The sequence below is a fragment of the Engystomops pustulosus genome, chromosome 6 (genome assembly GCF_040894005.1).
Source record: "Engystomops pustulosus chromosome 6, aEngPut4.maternal, whole genome shotgun sequence".
Lineage (NCBI taxonomy): Eukaryota > Metazoa > Chordata > Amphibia > Anura > Leptodactylidae > Engystomops > Engystomops pustulosus.
In genome coordinates this window covers 50328310-50345315 of record NC_092416.1, presented here as the reverse complement: position 1 = coordinate 50345315, position 17006 = coordinate 50328310, and the positions used below count along the sequence as shown (strand labels likewise).

Here is a 17006-nt window from a genome sequence, read left to right as displayed (position 1 = left end):
GAATAACTGTTGGTAGTGTGTATAGAAAAGGGGTGCACACAGGGGTATGGTCTCATCACGTGCCTTAGGACACAAAGTGTCTCCCACATGAAGAAACCAATACCAATCTAAATAATACATTACAGTAGGAGGCTGGGTCAGATTTTGTATTAGGGCTAAGAAGCTTCTAGTTATGTCTCTAACCACACATGTATATGCATGCTAAAATACTAATGCCCCCAAATGTTCTACTGAGAAAAGTTTTAGCCCCCTCCAACCCCCCTACCCCAAGTGGTTTTCATGAACTTCTTACCAAAAGTGAAGGACTGGACACATTTCACAAAACGTGGCTGCACCATGATAAAAACAGATGTAACATGATGAAAAACCATTTATTCATAGCTAAACACATACATTCATACTCAAAATTTACATTCCATGGCATAAAGCTCTGACACTTGGTTGATGATCCTGTGGCAAAATATCAGAGTTTTGTGCAAAGTTCTGGAGACAAAAGCAGATGAATCCTACAATATAGATCTGTATAATTGTTCCTGGTATCAATGGAAGGATGGAAATAGCTCCTGCTTGTCTTATAGGACTGACCATTCAACCTTGGCCGCCAGTAAAGTAGCAGGTTCCAGTTTTCTAGGTAAATGACAAGGTGAAGCCATTTTGCCGATGACTTTGTCTACAGGTTTTCCGTTCTGAAGGTCGTAAGTCTGATTCGAGTAGGAAGCACTGAGCTTACGACTCAGATATGGGATAAAGTACAGAATGGGGTTCAGGCAGCTGTTCAGACTCACTAACGCCAAAGTGATGCGGCGTAACTTGTAGATGTGCATGGCAGACACACAATCCCGGATTATGCCCATTCTCATCATGAAGTGCAGCAGATAGGAGACATTATAAGGCAGAAAACACACCATACACACCACTAAAATATAGGCGACAATCCTCAAGGCCACTTTACGATGGATGCTGGATTTCATCTCGCATATCCTCCGTGCTATTAAAGGGATGACCACTCCAAAAACAACAAAAGGGACCAGGAATCCAAAGAAAAAGGCACAAATATTATAAGGTGCCAGACGCTGCTGCCACATTGTAGAGGAGAAGCCCTCAAAGCAAGAAGTCCGTGTGCCATTCACAGGGGCATTATCCAACGGTCCTCCCAGAATTAATGGCAAAATAATGGCGCTGCAAATGATCCAGATGACAATGGTCAATATCAAGGGGTAACGAGTACATTTCAGCTTCAAGTACATCAATGGGTGGACCACTGCAATATACCTGTCCACACTTATACATGTAAAGAAGCCAATGCTCAGGTAGATGTTGGCATAGAAAAGAGCACCAGTGATGCGACAAGCCACATCGCCAAAGATCCAGTTATTTCCCGTATTATGATAATAAATGCGGAATGGTAGGAGACAGATGAATAATAAGTCCACCACCGACAGGTTTACAAAGTAGATATTGGAGTTGCGAGAACGCTGCTTGCTTCGGCACAGGTAGAACAGGGCTAAGGCATTCGCTGGGAGGCCGAGTATGAACACCAGGCTGTACATGACGGTGAAGAAGCCATACTGGAAGTCTGCCTGGAGACTGCACTTTCCTGTGGTGTCATTAGAGGGGGTGCCTTCTGTAGTCTCCATGAACTCCAGCACTGCACAAGGGGCTCACAGCAACACGGCTCTCCTCAGTGCTCCACCAGGCAACCGCTCCTCACAGCAACACGGCTCTCCTCAATGCTCCACCAGGCGACTGCTCCTCACAGCAACACGGCTCTCCTCAGTGCTCCACCAGGCAACCGCTCCTCACAGCAACACGGCTCTCCTCAATGCTCCACCAGGCGACTGCTCCTCACAGCAACACGGCTCTCCTCAGTGCTCCACCAGGCAACCGCTCCTCACAGCAACACGGCTCTCCTCAATGCTTCACCAGGCGACTGCTCCTCACAACAACACGGCTCTCCTCAGTGTTGCACCAGGCGACTGCTCCTTACAGCAACACGGCTCTCCTCAGTGCTCCACCAGGCAACCGCTCCTCACAGCAACACGGCTCTCCTCAGTGCTCCACCAGGCAACCGCTCCTCACAGCAACACGGCTCTCCTCAGTGCTCCACCAGGCGACTGCAACTCACAGCAACACGGCTCTCCTCAGTGCTCCACACAGCAACACGGCTCTCAGTGCTCCACAAGGAGACTGCTCCTCACAGCAACACGGCTCTCCTCAGTGCTCCACCAGGTGACTGCTCCTCACATCTCACAAGAAAATGTTTCACGTGTGTATGCACTCGATCCAACCACAGGAAGTGACCTGCCCGCACATGATATAAAGCAGAGCAAAAACCCCCGCACAAGAAAAAAAAAACACCAGTATTATGATCATGAAATACATAATACAGTTATCTGAGACAACTGCTCAGGTTCCCATCATTTCTGGACATACAGGGGTCTATCATGATAGAATGAAAGAGGAAGAAAACAAATCTCTCTACTTTTCCTCTTGTGCAGCGATGGAGGTGCCTTTAGATTACCTGGCATGGAAGTTACAGAATAACTCCTTTAAAGGAAATCAAGCTATCAAGAACGATAAAGCAGGGGCACGAAGGCCCATTATATACACTTGCAACACAATTGCAGCATGTGCAGGGTCCGTTAAAAAACGCTTCCGTTTTTCAGATCGCATCCGTTTGTGACCGGTTTTACCAATTGTCTTAATTAAAACGGGGCATGCATTAAACGGACTGCTTAAAAACGTCCCAAAAACGAGTTCAAAACGCCGAGTGTGCCACCGGCCTTAGTAGTAATAATAATTCCTTTAGTGATTTAGCGCACACAGATTCCACAGCCCTACAAAGAGCTTGCCAGATCAGTCCTGGCCTCCTTCCACTAATGAGCCAGAAGGGTACCTGGGGGCATTAACAGAGCCCCTCCGTGCTGTAGCTTCACATGCTATTACACTGCAGAAACGCTTCCTTCCCTCCCACAGTGTGCTGATACTTCCTCTGCTGCGGTGATATTACATCAGGCAGGGGCTGAGGGAGCACAGAGGGAGGATGAGGCAAGTGTAACAACAGCCTGGGAAGCTACAGAATGGAGGGGCTCTGCTCACAGCCCCCAGAGCCTTTCTAAATCATTAGCATAATTATAAAAAGTTGATTTTAGAAGGAGACCATGGATAACATATATAAGAAGATCATCACAGTTCAGTTGCGGTGCCTGGATCTATGAGTAAGTGCCCGTAGTTCATCATGGTAGATTTCCTTTAAGGGAATTCAGTGACCTTCTTGGTCACATATAAACTAAACACATGGTCTTGTAGGTGAAGCGTTGGGTGTTAAGAGTCTGCCCTTCTTAAGAAAATTTGTGGACAGTAAGCAGAGATTTCTAATCATTGCACTCTAGTATAATATGTATGATATATAGCACAACAAAAATATTATTGGACAGGTAAAAAGTAACTGCAGTAATACTTAAAATGTCCAGTAGGTGGAGCCGGTGCTCTATTCTGAAAACATGAGGGAGTGTGAAAATTATCTGATGGGTGAACCCTAATATAAAGCACGTGCACCCAGGAGCCACACTTACCTATAGATATTTGAGACAATATAACTTTTCGGTTCATTGTTAATGCAGTTACCCCACAGATTACACCTGTCCCATATCCGCAGGAGACAAAACAACAAAAACTGGATTTCCTGTGAATGGAGACTGGAAAACACTGATATCCAGCAGTCCCCTATAAATCAATGGGGAACTTGTGGACCTTAGCTCTTGTGATTACTGAAGGCCACAGCAATTGGATACCTATCCCTTATCCAGTGTATAGTGAATGAAACCGCCCCTTTAATGACCGTGCAGTTTTGCAGTTAACAGCAGTTTTACCTTGCCTCTAACCCTTAAACGGGAAATTGTCCCATTTCCCTGCACTACTGCATGTCAATGTTGTTTAGCTGCGCAGTGTGAACTAACCCTAATCAAATCTATTTGACTTCATTTAGTCTTTTATCTTACACTCAGGCTCCATACAGAACAAGTCAATTCCCCCAACTAAGGGTGCGGTCGCACGCAGCGTTTTGAACCAGTTTTTGGCCCGTTTTTAAGCAGTCCATTAAAAAATTTGTAAAAATTATCTTATATAAAACCGGTCAAAAACTGATGCTTTTTTAAAAGACTGCTTAAAAACGAGTCAAAAATGGGTTTAAAATGCCACGTGTGACTGCAGCCTAACTCCACAGATTAAAATTCCAAAAACTGACATTTATTTTATTCCCATATAGAATAAATAATGAAATAATGAAAAGTGTTGTCTAAGGTTTGTGTGTGCATCCAGGATTCAGTAGGCCCCTGGGCGACAAAGCCTCTGTGGGCCCCTTTGCAGTAAACTCACATGGTGGCATTCAAATTTCAGAAACTAAAACAGTCTCCTGTTCCCTAAAATATTCCCTAGTGTATCGTACCAAACAGCCCCCTCATGGTTATTTTTTATAAATCCCCTATCACCCCCTATGGACTCATTAGATGCAGCCCCCTCACCTCCATGGATTCCTTATGTACAGCCTTATGTGCGCCCCCCAGCAGCTCTGTGCTGTCACTTGCCTGGTGCTGTGCGATAGAGCTGCAATATCACACACAACTTTGCAGGTTCGTGCACCGTTTATAGAAGAAAGCGGCCATATTGTTGTAAACCTCTACAATCCCATTCAATATAGGAACACCTTTACAAAACTACTCATCTTCTATATGTACAGTGGAAAATTGGACTGCTGGTGGACATGTAGTCTGGTTACAGTTAGAGGGTCCTGCGCACACTCCTGTGCTCACGTGGGCTTCCTCTGTGTAGGTTAGTTTCCTTTCCGCCCACATTAAAACAAAAATAGGTTACGTGGTTTCCTAATGAAATGCTCCCAGCATTTGCACCATGCTTGTATATTAGACTGTGAGCTCCTGCAGACAACATCTGGTAAAAGCTGTGTGGAATATGTTGAGGCAATAATACACCAGAATACACCTAACATGGTGAAAGCCGACAAGTCTTTAAGGCTGCGTTCACACTGCGTTTTCCATTTGCTCCTTGGTCTAGTTGTCATGTTCATGTGCTCATTGTACAAGCTTTCTGCAGTAGACAGAGGTCACTTTGGGTCCTTTAACAGTCTGTGTGGCTATGCCATCTCCTACACAGCAAGCATTGGGTTCTGACATCTTTCCACTGTATCTAGAAGTAACTTTATCCAGACATTTGTATTACTGTAGCTCTTCTGTGGAACTGGACCAGACTGCGTTCATTTTTGGAGTCTCTGGAGGACTTGACCTTAAGTTCATTAGTTGGTCATTAATTGGACCATGTAGTTGCTGGGAGCATCACAGGAGCTGGTAATCGGGCCCAGTTGTGTAATATTCACAATTTTGCCCACTTACATTGTCCACTTTTTCTGGAAATGTGCCACTTCTCTTTTACTTTCTTCTGGGAACATACAAGCATTCAAAAAAAATGTTTTATTCCATACAAAATGTTTATAGCTGTGCTTTGTATGTGACCCAATCACGTGTCTCCTGGAGAGCGTCTTCACTCTTCTGGCTCGTACCTTAAATCTAAATGAAGTAAACATTGTTCAGTAGGAGACAACACTAAAAATTATGACCTCTTATGAGCTCTCGTGGCGAAGAGCGGTAGAGCAAACACCACATGAAAACATTGTCGTTCACCTTGTGCACCAGCCATAGATACCAAGATGACCGACTAATCAGCCATAATCTGTGAGGTAACAAAGCTGTTATGCCTGCGGCACACTTGGCGTTTGAACCCGTTTTTGGGCCGGTTTTAAGCAGTCCTTAAAAAAATGCATGCGGTTTTTGATCGGACTGCTTAAAAGCGGCCCAAAAACGGGTTCAAAATACCACGCTGGCCTAATACTGCAGCATATACTGTAGCACTATGAGCTTCTTACTTTAGTTTAGTGCAGTTTTTTTAAAAGTTCTATAGTGCTTTCTTGATATGCAAGGTAAAGCCCCAGATTCATAAATGTCTTTTACCTTATCAGCTGCCAGTCTTGCCCATAAGATGACCACACATGAAGGGTCATGTGATCTCTAAGGCCCCTGATCCATTGCCATAGAAAAGATAGACCACAGTCATGAGTCTTGAGACACCCACACTGTCTGCACATGAAAAATGCTTTGCCAATGCATTAAAAACAAAAAAAACTGTGTGAGACACTGAACAAACTCTGACTGAAAACGGACTGAACTTTGATGAAAAATGGCAGTTTTTCACTGACCAAACCAGGATTGTACTCTGGCGTGATCTGCAAAACAAGTGTGAATGAGACCTTGAGCTTGAATTCGGTAATTCATAAGGTCCTGGATGGAAGATTGCTCATGGACAATAAGAGATCACAGGACCCTCCATCTGCAGCCATCTTGCAGCTGATGAGGTAAAAGACATTTCTGAATCAGGGGCTTTACCTTTCATATCCAGAAAGCAATACACGACTGTTAATTGATGTATATCGTTACTTTACTAATATACTGCATGCTCCATGCACCAATTCATACGTGGGGCATAGTAATAATCACTTTCATAACAGTTGGAGGTTCCAGCGTTCAGACCCCCATCATTATGTACTTTACACCATTCATATGGGCTGATTACCACAGGCCTCTGATGTCGCTAGGCCCAAATATGTTCTCTCAGTAATAAGAATCCAGCAGTTTAGTGAAGAGAATTGGAGGAAGCTGAAGAATTGCACCCAGTGTCATTATTTGGACAGAAGTGTATACCCGCCATGTTGTATAATTAGGGGTCCTGCTCATCCCGGACGTGTGAGGATTACTGTGCCATTTCCTATTATGTCACCAGCTGTACTCTTATACAGCTTGGATAGTGGTGCAGAGATCTGCAGACGTGAAATAACAGAGTCCCATTGTCCCTGTCAGCAGCTCCTTTCACTGCTCTCTTCCTTATTCTCACTAATAAGATGATAAAATGACAAGACACTTTGAAATACTGCCAGTCTTGTAGGAAATTACCATAAGCAGCTTTCTCTCTCTTTGTCTATCAGTGAAACAGGAGTTCATTATATGAAGAGCGATGGTTATGGCCAAACACAGGGAAGGAAAGTGAGATTGTCTTATGCCACATATAGACGTGGCTTCAAAAAAAAGTGTCCTGAGACTGGAAATCGGCCTGCAACCAGCCCACGAGAGTATGAATCCTCAAGGGGTTTCTTAAAATTTAATGAAACATCACAAAAATTTTCCCCAATATGGATTCCAGTTGGTTTGTGAACATAAGATACCAACTAAGTTTCAGCACCTTACTATTCAGATGGTTAGATCCTACAAGGCTTCTACAGAAAATTATTTGCTCATGGACAGGGTCACAAGCCTCTTGCTTACCTTTCTCGTCATATTCAACTTCTTTAAGGAACAGTCCAGAGGGTGGAGCAACAATAATCAAGGGGGACACCGGTGGTTTCCGCTCTTCCAGATGGAGTTTAATATGTTGTGGCGTGAGATGACCCAACCCTACAGAAACCAGTGCACTGGTCATCCTCCTCACCTGGAACAAAAGAGGTAGTAATATCTTATCCATGATGGGGGAACCTATCAGCAGTAACCAGGAGCTAAAGGGCAGTGTCCTTAAATCAGAGAGTAATGCTGTCCTTTATAATTGCTAAAGGGGTTGTCTGACAATACAGACATGTCCATAAATCTTGATACATTGTTCACTGCTGGGAACCAAAACCTAATGGATCACTTATCTGAAAATACATAGACCCTTAAAGGAAATCCACTCATAATCAAAATCAACCATGTATAAACCAGGGGCACTTAGTTACAGATCCAGGCACAGTGACTGTGGTAATCGTCTTATAATTCAATCGGTAGCCTCCTTGCTTGTAAAATCAACTTTTACAATTATGCTAATGAAACTTAAAGGGATCCTGTCACCAGGAGACCCATTTTTAGCAACCCCCCTCCCCCAGTCCCCACAAAGCATTGTACATACACTGCCAAAATATCTGTTTGAAAAAAAAGCTAATTCATGGAATAATACATGGTGCAGGGCCTGGAGGGACTAATGAATCTGCAGCACGGAGGGGCTCTGGGAAACACCCAGTAGCTCTTCTAGCTCATTAGCATTGATTTTATTAGGAACGAGGCCATGGATAACAAATATAAGAAGATGACCACAGTCATGGTGCTTGGATCTAGGAGTAAGTGCCCCTGGTTTATCAGGATGGATTTTGATAGTGGATTTCCTTTAAAGGAAACCTACCATTTAGAATGGCAGGGGTAAGCTGTAAGTACCGAACACCAGCTCAGGGTGAGCTGGTGCCGCTACTTACTTTCGTTAGTGTTATAAACCGCGGTATTGCGGTTTTAACACTTTTTAAACTTTAGAGCAGAAGAGGCTTCGGCGCTGCGCGCGACCGTGTGCACGCAACATCTCCGCTATTTCCTAAGACGCCGAAGCGTCTTCTGCTCTAAAGTTTAAAAAGTGTTAAAACCGCGATACCGCGGTTTATAACACTAACGAAAGTAAGTACCGGCACCAGCTCACCCTGAGCTGGTGTTCGGTACTTACAGCTTACCCCTGCCATTCTAAATGGTAGGTTTCCTTTAATTCATGCAATACCCTAGAACCATATAAACTTCTATAATATTGGTAACAGAGAAAGAAGTAACATACCTGGTTATAAACAAAAGATTTACTTTTAAAGGTTAAATCCCAGAACTGAAGGTTGCTGCGTAAGAATAAAAACATAACACAAGTAATAAGTCACCAAACACATAATAATGGCACACATTGAAAAAGAAGAGAATGCTGGCAGCATCCGCTAAGGTATCCCTATCGTCTACTGCTTCATAATACATCACTTTCCTACTTACCAAGGCACCAGGCCAACCTAGGATCCCAAATAATCACATCACAGAGTGTGGTACAAATTATGCTATATATGTCAAACATAAAACCTTCAAAAGCATCAACGAAGTTCATTTAAAAAAATAATCAAAAATTGTCATATAGGCGAATATAAGTGTACATTACATTTTTTTTGTTTGTTTGACATTTAGTTTGTTTTATTTTTAGGATGAATTTACTGTGTGTGGCCTAGTTTATAGTGGGGCACAATGTTTCAGGGGACTATTTCTGGGTATAAACATTATCATTAAAGGGGTTTTCCCACGAAGACAAGTTAGGCCCACGGGAAAGGGCCTAACATGCTGATCAGTGCTGAGACCCCACGGATCGCGAAAACGAGGGGTCCGCGGGGGTCTCAGCACTTAGACCCCTACTGATCAGCAAGTTAGGACCTATCCACAGGACAGAACCTAACTTGCCTTCATGGGAAAGGCCCTTTAAGTTAAAAGTAAGAAATTTTGGTCCCCATGAGTTCTTTACAAAATATACTGATCAATGTCATTGCTCCATGACCAAACGCACCAGGGTACAACCCGTTTTTTTCGACCCCATTAGGACATATTAATGTAGTTAATGTATTATCCTTGTGGCTCAGCCTCCATTATCATATGCACTGGGCCCTAGTTACAGTATAGTCAGCGACTCTATATATCTGTTTTAACAATGCGTCAAGTGATATAACATTGTTTTGGAAGCAAATTTCATGCAATGAACCTAAAATTTTTACAACTTAGAAATTTCATGCTTTTACATTGACGGGTGGAGTCGTCTGTGACGCACGAAGAATCTGGGGAAAAGTTATTTGCAGCAGATGTTCCCCTTCATTGATGGGAAAACATCTTCCCGTCTCTGGCATCTCATGTTCAGCTGCAATAAAAAAAAAAACACCCAAAACCTAGACAGCTATTACTCATAGAACAGCAGATTAGTGTGACTCCACCCAGAGTGTACGTCATGTACATAACAGGACTAAAGGATAAAAACCTTTTTATGAAGTTGTCACAAGTTTTCCCATTAACAAACAGTCATCTAAGACTAGAGAACAGCACCATATATGCCCACAGGATGAGTGTTCTATTGCAGTTCATTATTATTAAAGGGGTTGTCCACTTTCATCAAATAATCAATAGTGTTTGAGTAACAATAAGTTTTCTGTATTGATTCCTCACTGTTTTCTAGATCTCTGCTTGCTGTCATTCTATAGGAAGCTTCATTGTATACTTCCTGTGGATAAAAAAAACCTGTTGTTGGTCATGTGATGTTACAAAGCTGCACAACTCGTTATATCACAGAGAGTAATCAGATCTGTGTGTTATAATGAGGCATGCACCTGTGTGACATAAATGATGGCAAGCAGAGATCTAGAAAACAGGGAGGATCAGATACAGAAAATATATTGGAAAATTGACTAACTTTTCATTACACAAATCAATATCAATTATTTACTAAAAGTGGACAACCCCTTTAGAGAAAACTAAAAACCTTTGACTGTTTTAGAAAGAAAGCCACATTTAATAAGAGATATGGGGCATATTTATTAATGGGAACACTCACAGTGTGAGGTTTACTCCTGGAGATCTGCGTAACCATACCAAAATGTATTTTATTAGTAGCAGAAAGACTGTATTTATATTCCAGGACTGTAGCTGGACTTGGAGCACTATGGTACACTGGTGCTTGAGATTTATTCACTGAAAACTACAGTGACCCTAGCCTGCTATGAGTCACTGCTGCAGCAGCTTCTGTTTGAACCCAACACTTGTAGGGAGAGGGGCTGTGCAGTGTTCAGTGAAGAGATCTCACACATCAGTGCACTAGGGCGCTTCAAGTCCAGATACAATCATGAAAAATAAATGCATTATCACAGACCTGCTGCTACAAACCACACAAAACGAAATGGTTACACAGATTTCCAACGTTGTACTGTAGTATAACATTGGTGATGCAAGTCACCGGTATCTTTTATCAACATGGAATAAAAGAGAAATACCATTGTTAAAAAAAAATCTAAATCACTAATTCAGGAAATTTTTTTCAGTACCAAAATACGGATCCATAAAATTTTGTAAACAGAAATGATTATGTGCCTTATTTTAGGCAGGAAGAAGGAAATGACACACTGGGTGGATCTTTGGAAGACATTTCTGACCCACCCTGAGACCTCAGGTCTCAAAAGGAGAAAAATGACAAGAATAAAATAAAATTGGATTTAACATGGATTGTGGAATTGCTACGTACAGCAGATTTATGACTAAATCCCAATAGGGAAGAAAACATCGGCAAAGGCAAAGGCCATTTGTGACTAATGCGCTGTATGTAGGATCACATATAAGATTTCTGCGTGTCGCTTGCTGCTGGTCACCTGTGTATCACTTCTTTTAATGAGACTAATTAACCAGTCTAAGATTTAGTCACGATGACGGCAGAGAACAGGCCGCCCACATACTTGTGCAGATCAGATCTAGCTAAAAGCCCAAACTAACATTTATCAACCTCCAACTGGGAAGTGTTCTAGAAAAGAAACATGAGCATAGCTGAGAAATATCCAATATCTGCCAAACCTTTGGCTTTCCCCGAAGAAGGGGGAACCATAAGTCAACAATATTGAAATATTCCTTGTTCTAAGGAAAAGTAGAAGAGAATTTTGAACTCAAAGATCAAGGTTCTAAGGTCCACAAGGGTGATGGGTTGATATACACAGTGACAAAACCTGATATCACCAGCTCTTTCATCAGAGGTCCGTTTTAGGATTCCTAAATTGGAGCCTCAAGTACCAGAGTTGGCAGGCCGCTACACCTGGCATCAAGGCAGAAATCTGTGGATATATGTGTCGACAAGGCAGCAATCCGTGGATCCATGAGATTGTCATTAGTGACGCAAAGTTGTCAGGACTGTCGGAAGGATGGCCAACCATGGTAAGGGTGGCGCCCCAAGGAGCAAAAACTCCCCAATTTACATAAGTAATTCCTCTGGAAAAATTCCTATCAAGGAAGATATTATTTTTCAGCATGAAATATTCTGCGTGATTCTGTATTTGGTTAGAAAATGGTGGGAATGGAGGTAGATTCCCATTAAGAATAAAGCTACACACACTGCGGATTGTCAGGCGTATAATTAGGATAAAAATCTGAATCCAATACGGTTTTTATGTGCGTTTTTCTTGCAGATTTCATGCGGATTTATCCATTTAGTGTTGCGCTTCCTGTGTGTCTTTCACAAATGCTTTTTATTCTCCCTTCTTATTTTCCCATTGAGTCAGCCTGAGGGATTCAATGCAGATTGTCACCCTCCCATAGTCTTCAATGTAAAAGCACTGAGCAACAATTTCTGCGTAGAAAGAGAATGCATCGTGTAGAAGACATTTTCCAGATCACAATCACTTTCATGCTACTGTATTACGCTGCAGATTTTCCACATCAAAACCTGTGCATAAAATCTGCACAGAATCCACAACACCTAACTGGGATCAAAATACTTAGTAAATAGTTGATGTGGATCCAGGGAATTATTGTGACTACCATATAGGGGACAGTAGGATTGACACTGGATCGACACTGTAGGACTTAAAAGGTTGGACTAGATGAACCTACATCTATTTTCAACCTCATCTCCTCTAATGCCAATGAGTACAGGCGTTCACCTACTTAAGGACACTTGACTTACAGACGCCCCCTAGTTAAAGACGGACCCCTCTGCCCCCAGTGACCTCTGGTGAAGCTCTCTGGATGTTACTATAGTCCCAGACTGCAATGATCAGCTGTAAGGTGTCTGTAATGAAGCTTTATTGATAATCCTTGGTCGCATTACAGAAAAAAAAATTTAAACTCCAATTGTCACTGGGGCAAAAAAAAAGGTTTGCCTGGAACTACAATAGTAAAATATACAGTTTTGACTTACAAACAAATTCAACTTAAGAACAAACCTATGGAACCTATCTTGTACGTAACCCGGGCACTGCCTGTATTAAAGAATACCTCTTACATGTATTACCTGTTTTGTGTGTGATTTGGTAGAAAGCTGGTGGACGGGGTTATAGATGCCTGCAGCAAGGTCTTGACTGGGGAACGAAATGGCGTCTCTTTATTCACAGACCTGAAGCCGCTGAAATCATGTTTCCCGACAAAAAATCTAGCAGCTTCCTGAATCCGTGGAATATCAAGATGGCTGCAAAAGGAAACATTGTGTTAGCGTATAAACTCAAGCTGCTAATCCAGAATATTCCATGACATAAAGAGATAAATATTAGGTTTATTAAATATAAGGGTTGAAGAAACAGTGCCACTTGGGCCTCATGAGTGTATGCTCGCCCGGGCTGTATACTGGGATGGGTGAAAGGCGAGCGGCTGTGCTGTAAAAACTGCAAAATATAGAACATGTCCTATAATATGTCGTGATGCTGCCCGGTTTGGTCACAGTGTGGTGCGGCTCCGTGTGTTCACTGCACTGTGACCGGATGCCATAGATGTCTATGGGGGATGTGCGTGTGCATAAGGCCTTTTCAGTGGCAGAAATGTGAATATGCCAGAAAACATGGATGGCTGAGATGGAGGAATTGCATGGACCGACCACAGCGCCAGGGGAGTGACCCGGTCCTGAAATATGGTCAGCGCACAGTCTGTGATTCACGGCCTGAAAGTGTCCCATTGGGGAGCTACACTTACGTCTCACTCGCCGCCCAGCATAGATTCCTTTCAAACACTGGCAAATCTGTGCGTTCACATCCGGTGACTATCCGGTAAAAGTATGTCCGGGAAACCGCCTTGAAGCGAGCATGAAAATCGTCACTTACACGTATGGCCTTGAGGATGCTGCAGAGAATGGGGATATACAATTCATTTTCATGGGTGTCTTAAGTGACAAAGATAAACCATATCTTTACAGATTTACCCACCAACAACAACAAGTGCTCTGGATTATATATATATATATATACTAGTGCTGCACAATGTATTAAAACCTCTCATACGGTTCCATATCAGGTTCCTGTCATTTTCGGTTCCTTTGAGTTAATGTGTCGGGTCGGGAATCCTTTGAATAGATGTGTTGTGTTAGTGGCAGAGCAGCTACCACGTTATCGGGGAAATATCATGAACTGTCTATATACAGTGTTTCCACATCTCCCAGGGCTGGCCCTGACTCTAAATTGTCTCTAAATTATTTTATGCTATTCAATAAAATATATTTTTGGCAAGACAGGATTTGAACTCATAATCTCCATTCTGTACAATGCCATATCTCTAACAAAGAGCTTCCATAAAGTTACACATGCTTAAAGCGGTTTTCCCACAGATTTAAGTTATGCCCTTTCCACAGGATAGGGCCTAACATGCTGATCGATGGGGGTCTCAGTGATGAGACCTTCACCTATCATGAAAACGAGGGGTCCGATGTGGTCCCAGGTACCTCAGTCGGACCCCTCGTCGCTCTATGAGAGTAATGGAGCAGACGGCTGCACATGACCATTCTGCTCCATACTTCTCAACAAAGCCGACGGAGATTGCCGAGTGCCTGGTAACATGCCGATATTTTAAAGAGAACCTGTCACCCATATAAAAGGCACTAGGAGCTGCTTACTAAAGCAAGCAGCTTCTAGTGCTACAACAGGCATAGAAGTGTTACACTGCTAGCGTATGGGAAACCTCCAATAAGGCTAGAAGACACTGCAGCGCTGTACAATACCAAGCTCACAGTGGTTTAGCGTATTCATGAGGGGGACAGACTAGGAGCCTATGGAGTTGGTGGGGAGAACTAGCACCCCGGACTGCCCCCTCTTGAATACACCGACCGCTGTGAGCTTGGTCCAATGTTCCTATTATACAGCGCCGCTGTGTCTGCTAGCGTTATTGGAGGGTTCGGATAACGCTAATAGTATGACACTGCTACATCTGAGTTAGTGCTAGGAGCGGATTACTTTAGTGAGGAGTTCCTAGTGCCATTTGTATGGGCAACTGGCCCTATTTAACTACACTATATTCTGATTTCCCAAAAATCAGGAGTCCCCGGACCTTATATACTAGACCTATTCCCTTTTCACCTCATGGTAAGAGTAGTGCATCAAGTCCTATAGTGCGAATTAGTTACTATGGGAACGCGTTTTGTGTGTGAGCGATGCGTTACGGACAGGAATGTACAGCTTTCTGTGTTCACAAGCCAGACATCATTGCCGCTCCATCTCATCTGTTAGCAACAGTAAACATGCAGTGCGTTGCCACTTATCTCTTTTACTGGATTTCTCCCGACTGCCAGCGGCATCTGCAATAGATTGTAATGTGCGGCGTTTTCCTGACCTCAGCGCCAGCTTATCCCCACATAATTAAAACAAGATACAATTGTAAAGTCAGCCACTTGACTCGCAGCATCTTCGATATGTCAGAACATCTTCCAATCTGGCAATGTTTCCACAAAAATACATTGAACTTTTTGTTAGGGAACCGGTCACCAAATTTTACCACATTAAACTACAAGCCCCCCTAAGTTAAATAAACTCACTATAGATATATGGTTCACGTTCTAAGAATTGAATGATTTAACTGCCTAACTAGAACGTTTAAAAAACAAAACTTTATTATATAACAGAAGATGTTAAAAACCTGGGCTATACTAAATAGCCGTGTAAATATAACTGGACTTAGGCTTTCCAGTGTGATACCCCTCTATATGTAGTGTGGTGCTAAATAGCCACCAGGGTTGGGGGATTCACACTAGACTGAAATATGCCGTCTCAGCCCTAATTCTGGCTGATTGGTGTCCAGAGACTAATAGCTGGTTGCAAGGTTAATGCACACCAGTGAATTGCCTACTCTTGTATTCCCTGCCTTACGCGTTTCAGCATTGGCCCTTATGACCAAAGCATCATCAGAGGCACCACAACATACAGGCACATTCACACATTTATATGCCGCAGAACAGACGCCGTAACTACCACATGATAGAGTTCAGGCAGTCACAGTCGTCTGTCTGCTTCTCCGGCACTGTAGCGGCCGTACGCGCCGCGCGACGCAGCCGGCTATTTATTTATGAAGCCCCCCCTCCTGTGGGCGGTACTCCATCGGGTCCTCCAATCACAACGCCCACCTTGCCTGTGACGTAGACGGAGGCCCGATCACCTGGACCAATAGTATCGCTCCACCGAGGATCACATAATGCGCGAAGAAAACGCATCTCTTCAACTGCAGGGGTCACTCATGCGGTTTTTGAAATCTAGAAATTATACCCAATGGCTTTAGGCAAAGAAGAAAGGTTCCCAGGAGAGAGCCTATAGAGTGAAGTATTCAATTAGATAACGGCATTATCGATAAGGAAACTGTCACATAATCATTCCCCATTCCCCAGTAAAGGGGGTCCCTAGCACCTCTGTATGGCATTGTTAGGTGCTTATACATCCATACAGAATCAGGTGCTTATAAATCCATTTAGAATTAATCAATAATCGGAATCCATATAGCTACTCAGGACTTATAAAAAGCAGGCATAATTAATAGCCACCTGGAATCTGATGTTGTGGAAACTTGGCTTCCCAAACCACCATGCGGAACTTTCAAATGTGGTTCCTGCAAGGCGTGCCAATCTATCCTGCCGAGTAGGACCTTTGTGAGTAAGACCACGGGACATGTTTTTATGAATCAACAATTTGTCAATTGCAGGAGCAGAGGGGTCGTCTACTTACTTACCTGCATTTGTGGATCCCAATATGTGGGTAAAACCATACGGGAATTCCGTGTACGCATTAGGGAACACATTAGGAATATTGAAAGAAAAGACGATACAGTTGTATCCCGACATGTATGGGACAAACATGAGGGTGATGCCCTCTGCATTAAATTTCAAGGTATTGAGGTGGTTTCTCCGCCAATAAGAGGGGGTGACTTTGACCGTTTGGTCACTCAAAGAGAGTCCCGCTGGATCTGTGTGATGGCCACCGAAAAACCGCAGGGTCTGAATGACTCTATTAATTATGCCTGCTTTTTATAAGTCCTGAGTAGCTATATGGATTCCGATTATTGATTAATTCTAAATGGATTTATAAGCACCTGATTCTGTATGGATGTATAAGCACCTAACAATGCCATACAGAGGTGCTAGGGACCCCC

General features: G+C 43.1%; 2 protein-coding genes across 8 annotated transcripts in view; both read right to left on the bottom strand.

Moving 5' to 3' along the window:
* Positions 1–352: 352 nt before the first annotated feature.
* LOC140135045 (lysophosphatidic acid receptor 6-like) lies at positions 353–4661 on the bottom strand. Its single transcript, XM_072156025.1, has 2 exons — positions 4524–4661; positions 353–2301 (listed from the first exon to the last, which is right to left on the bottom strand). Exon 2 carries the CDS (start codon positions 1635–1637, stop codon positions 573–575), a length of 1065 nt encoding a protein of 354 aa, XP_072012126.1. The 5' UTR covers positions 1638–2301; positions 4524–4661; the 3' UTR covers positions 353–572.
* The window catches only part of PUSL1 (pseudouridine synthase like 1), a 57989-nt gene continuing 45596 nt past the window's right edge, over positions 4614–17006 (bottom strand). For 2 of the 7 annotated variants that reach the window (XM_072156032.1, XM_072156031.1), the window contains exons 3-7: positions 13578–13724; positions 12907–13080; positions 8683–8737; positions 7386–7548; positions 4620–5579 (exon numbers count right to left, since the gene is read on the bottom strand). In XM_072156032.1, the coding sequence (XP_072012133.1) occupies positions 5554–5579; positions 7386–7548; positions 8683–8737; positions 12907–13080; positions 13578–13724 (565 nt within the window). In that variant the 3' untranslated portion in view covers positions 4620–5553. Of the gene's footprint in view, positions 5580–7385; positions 7549–8682; positions 8738–12906; positions 13081–13577; positions 13725–17006 lie in introns of all 7 variants that reach the window. The other 5 variants (XM_072156029.1, XM_072156030.1, XM_072156027.1 and 2 more) reach the window with 3 other exon arrangements.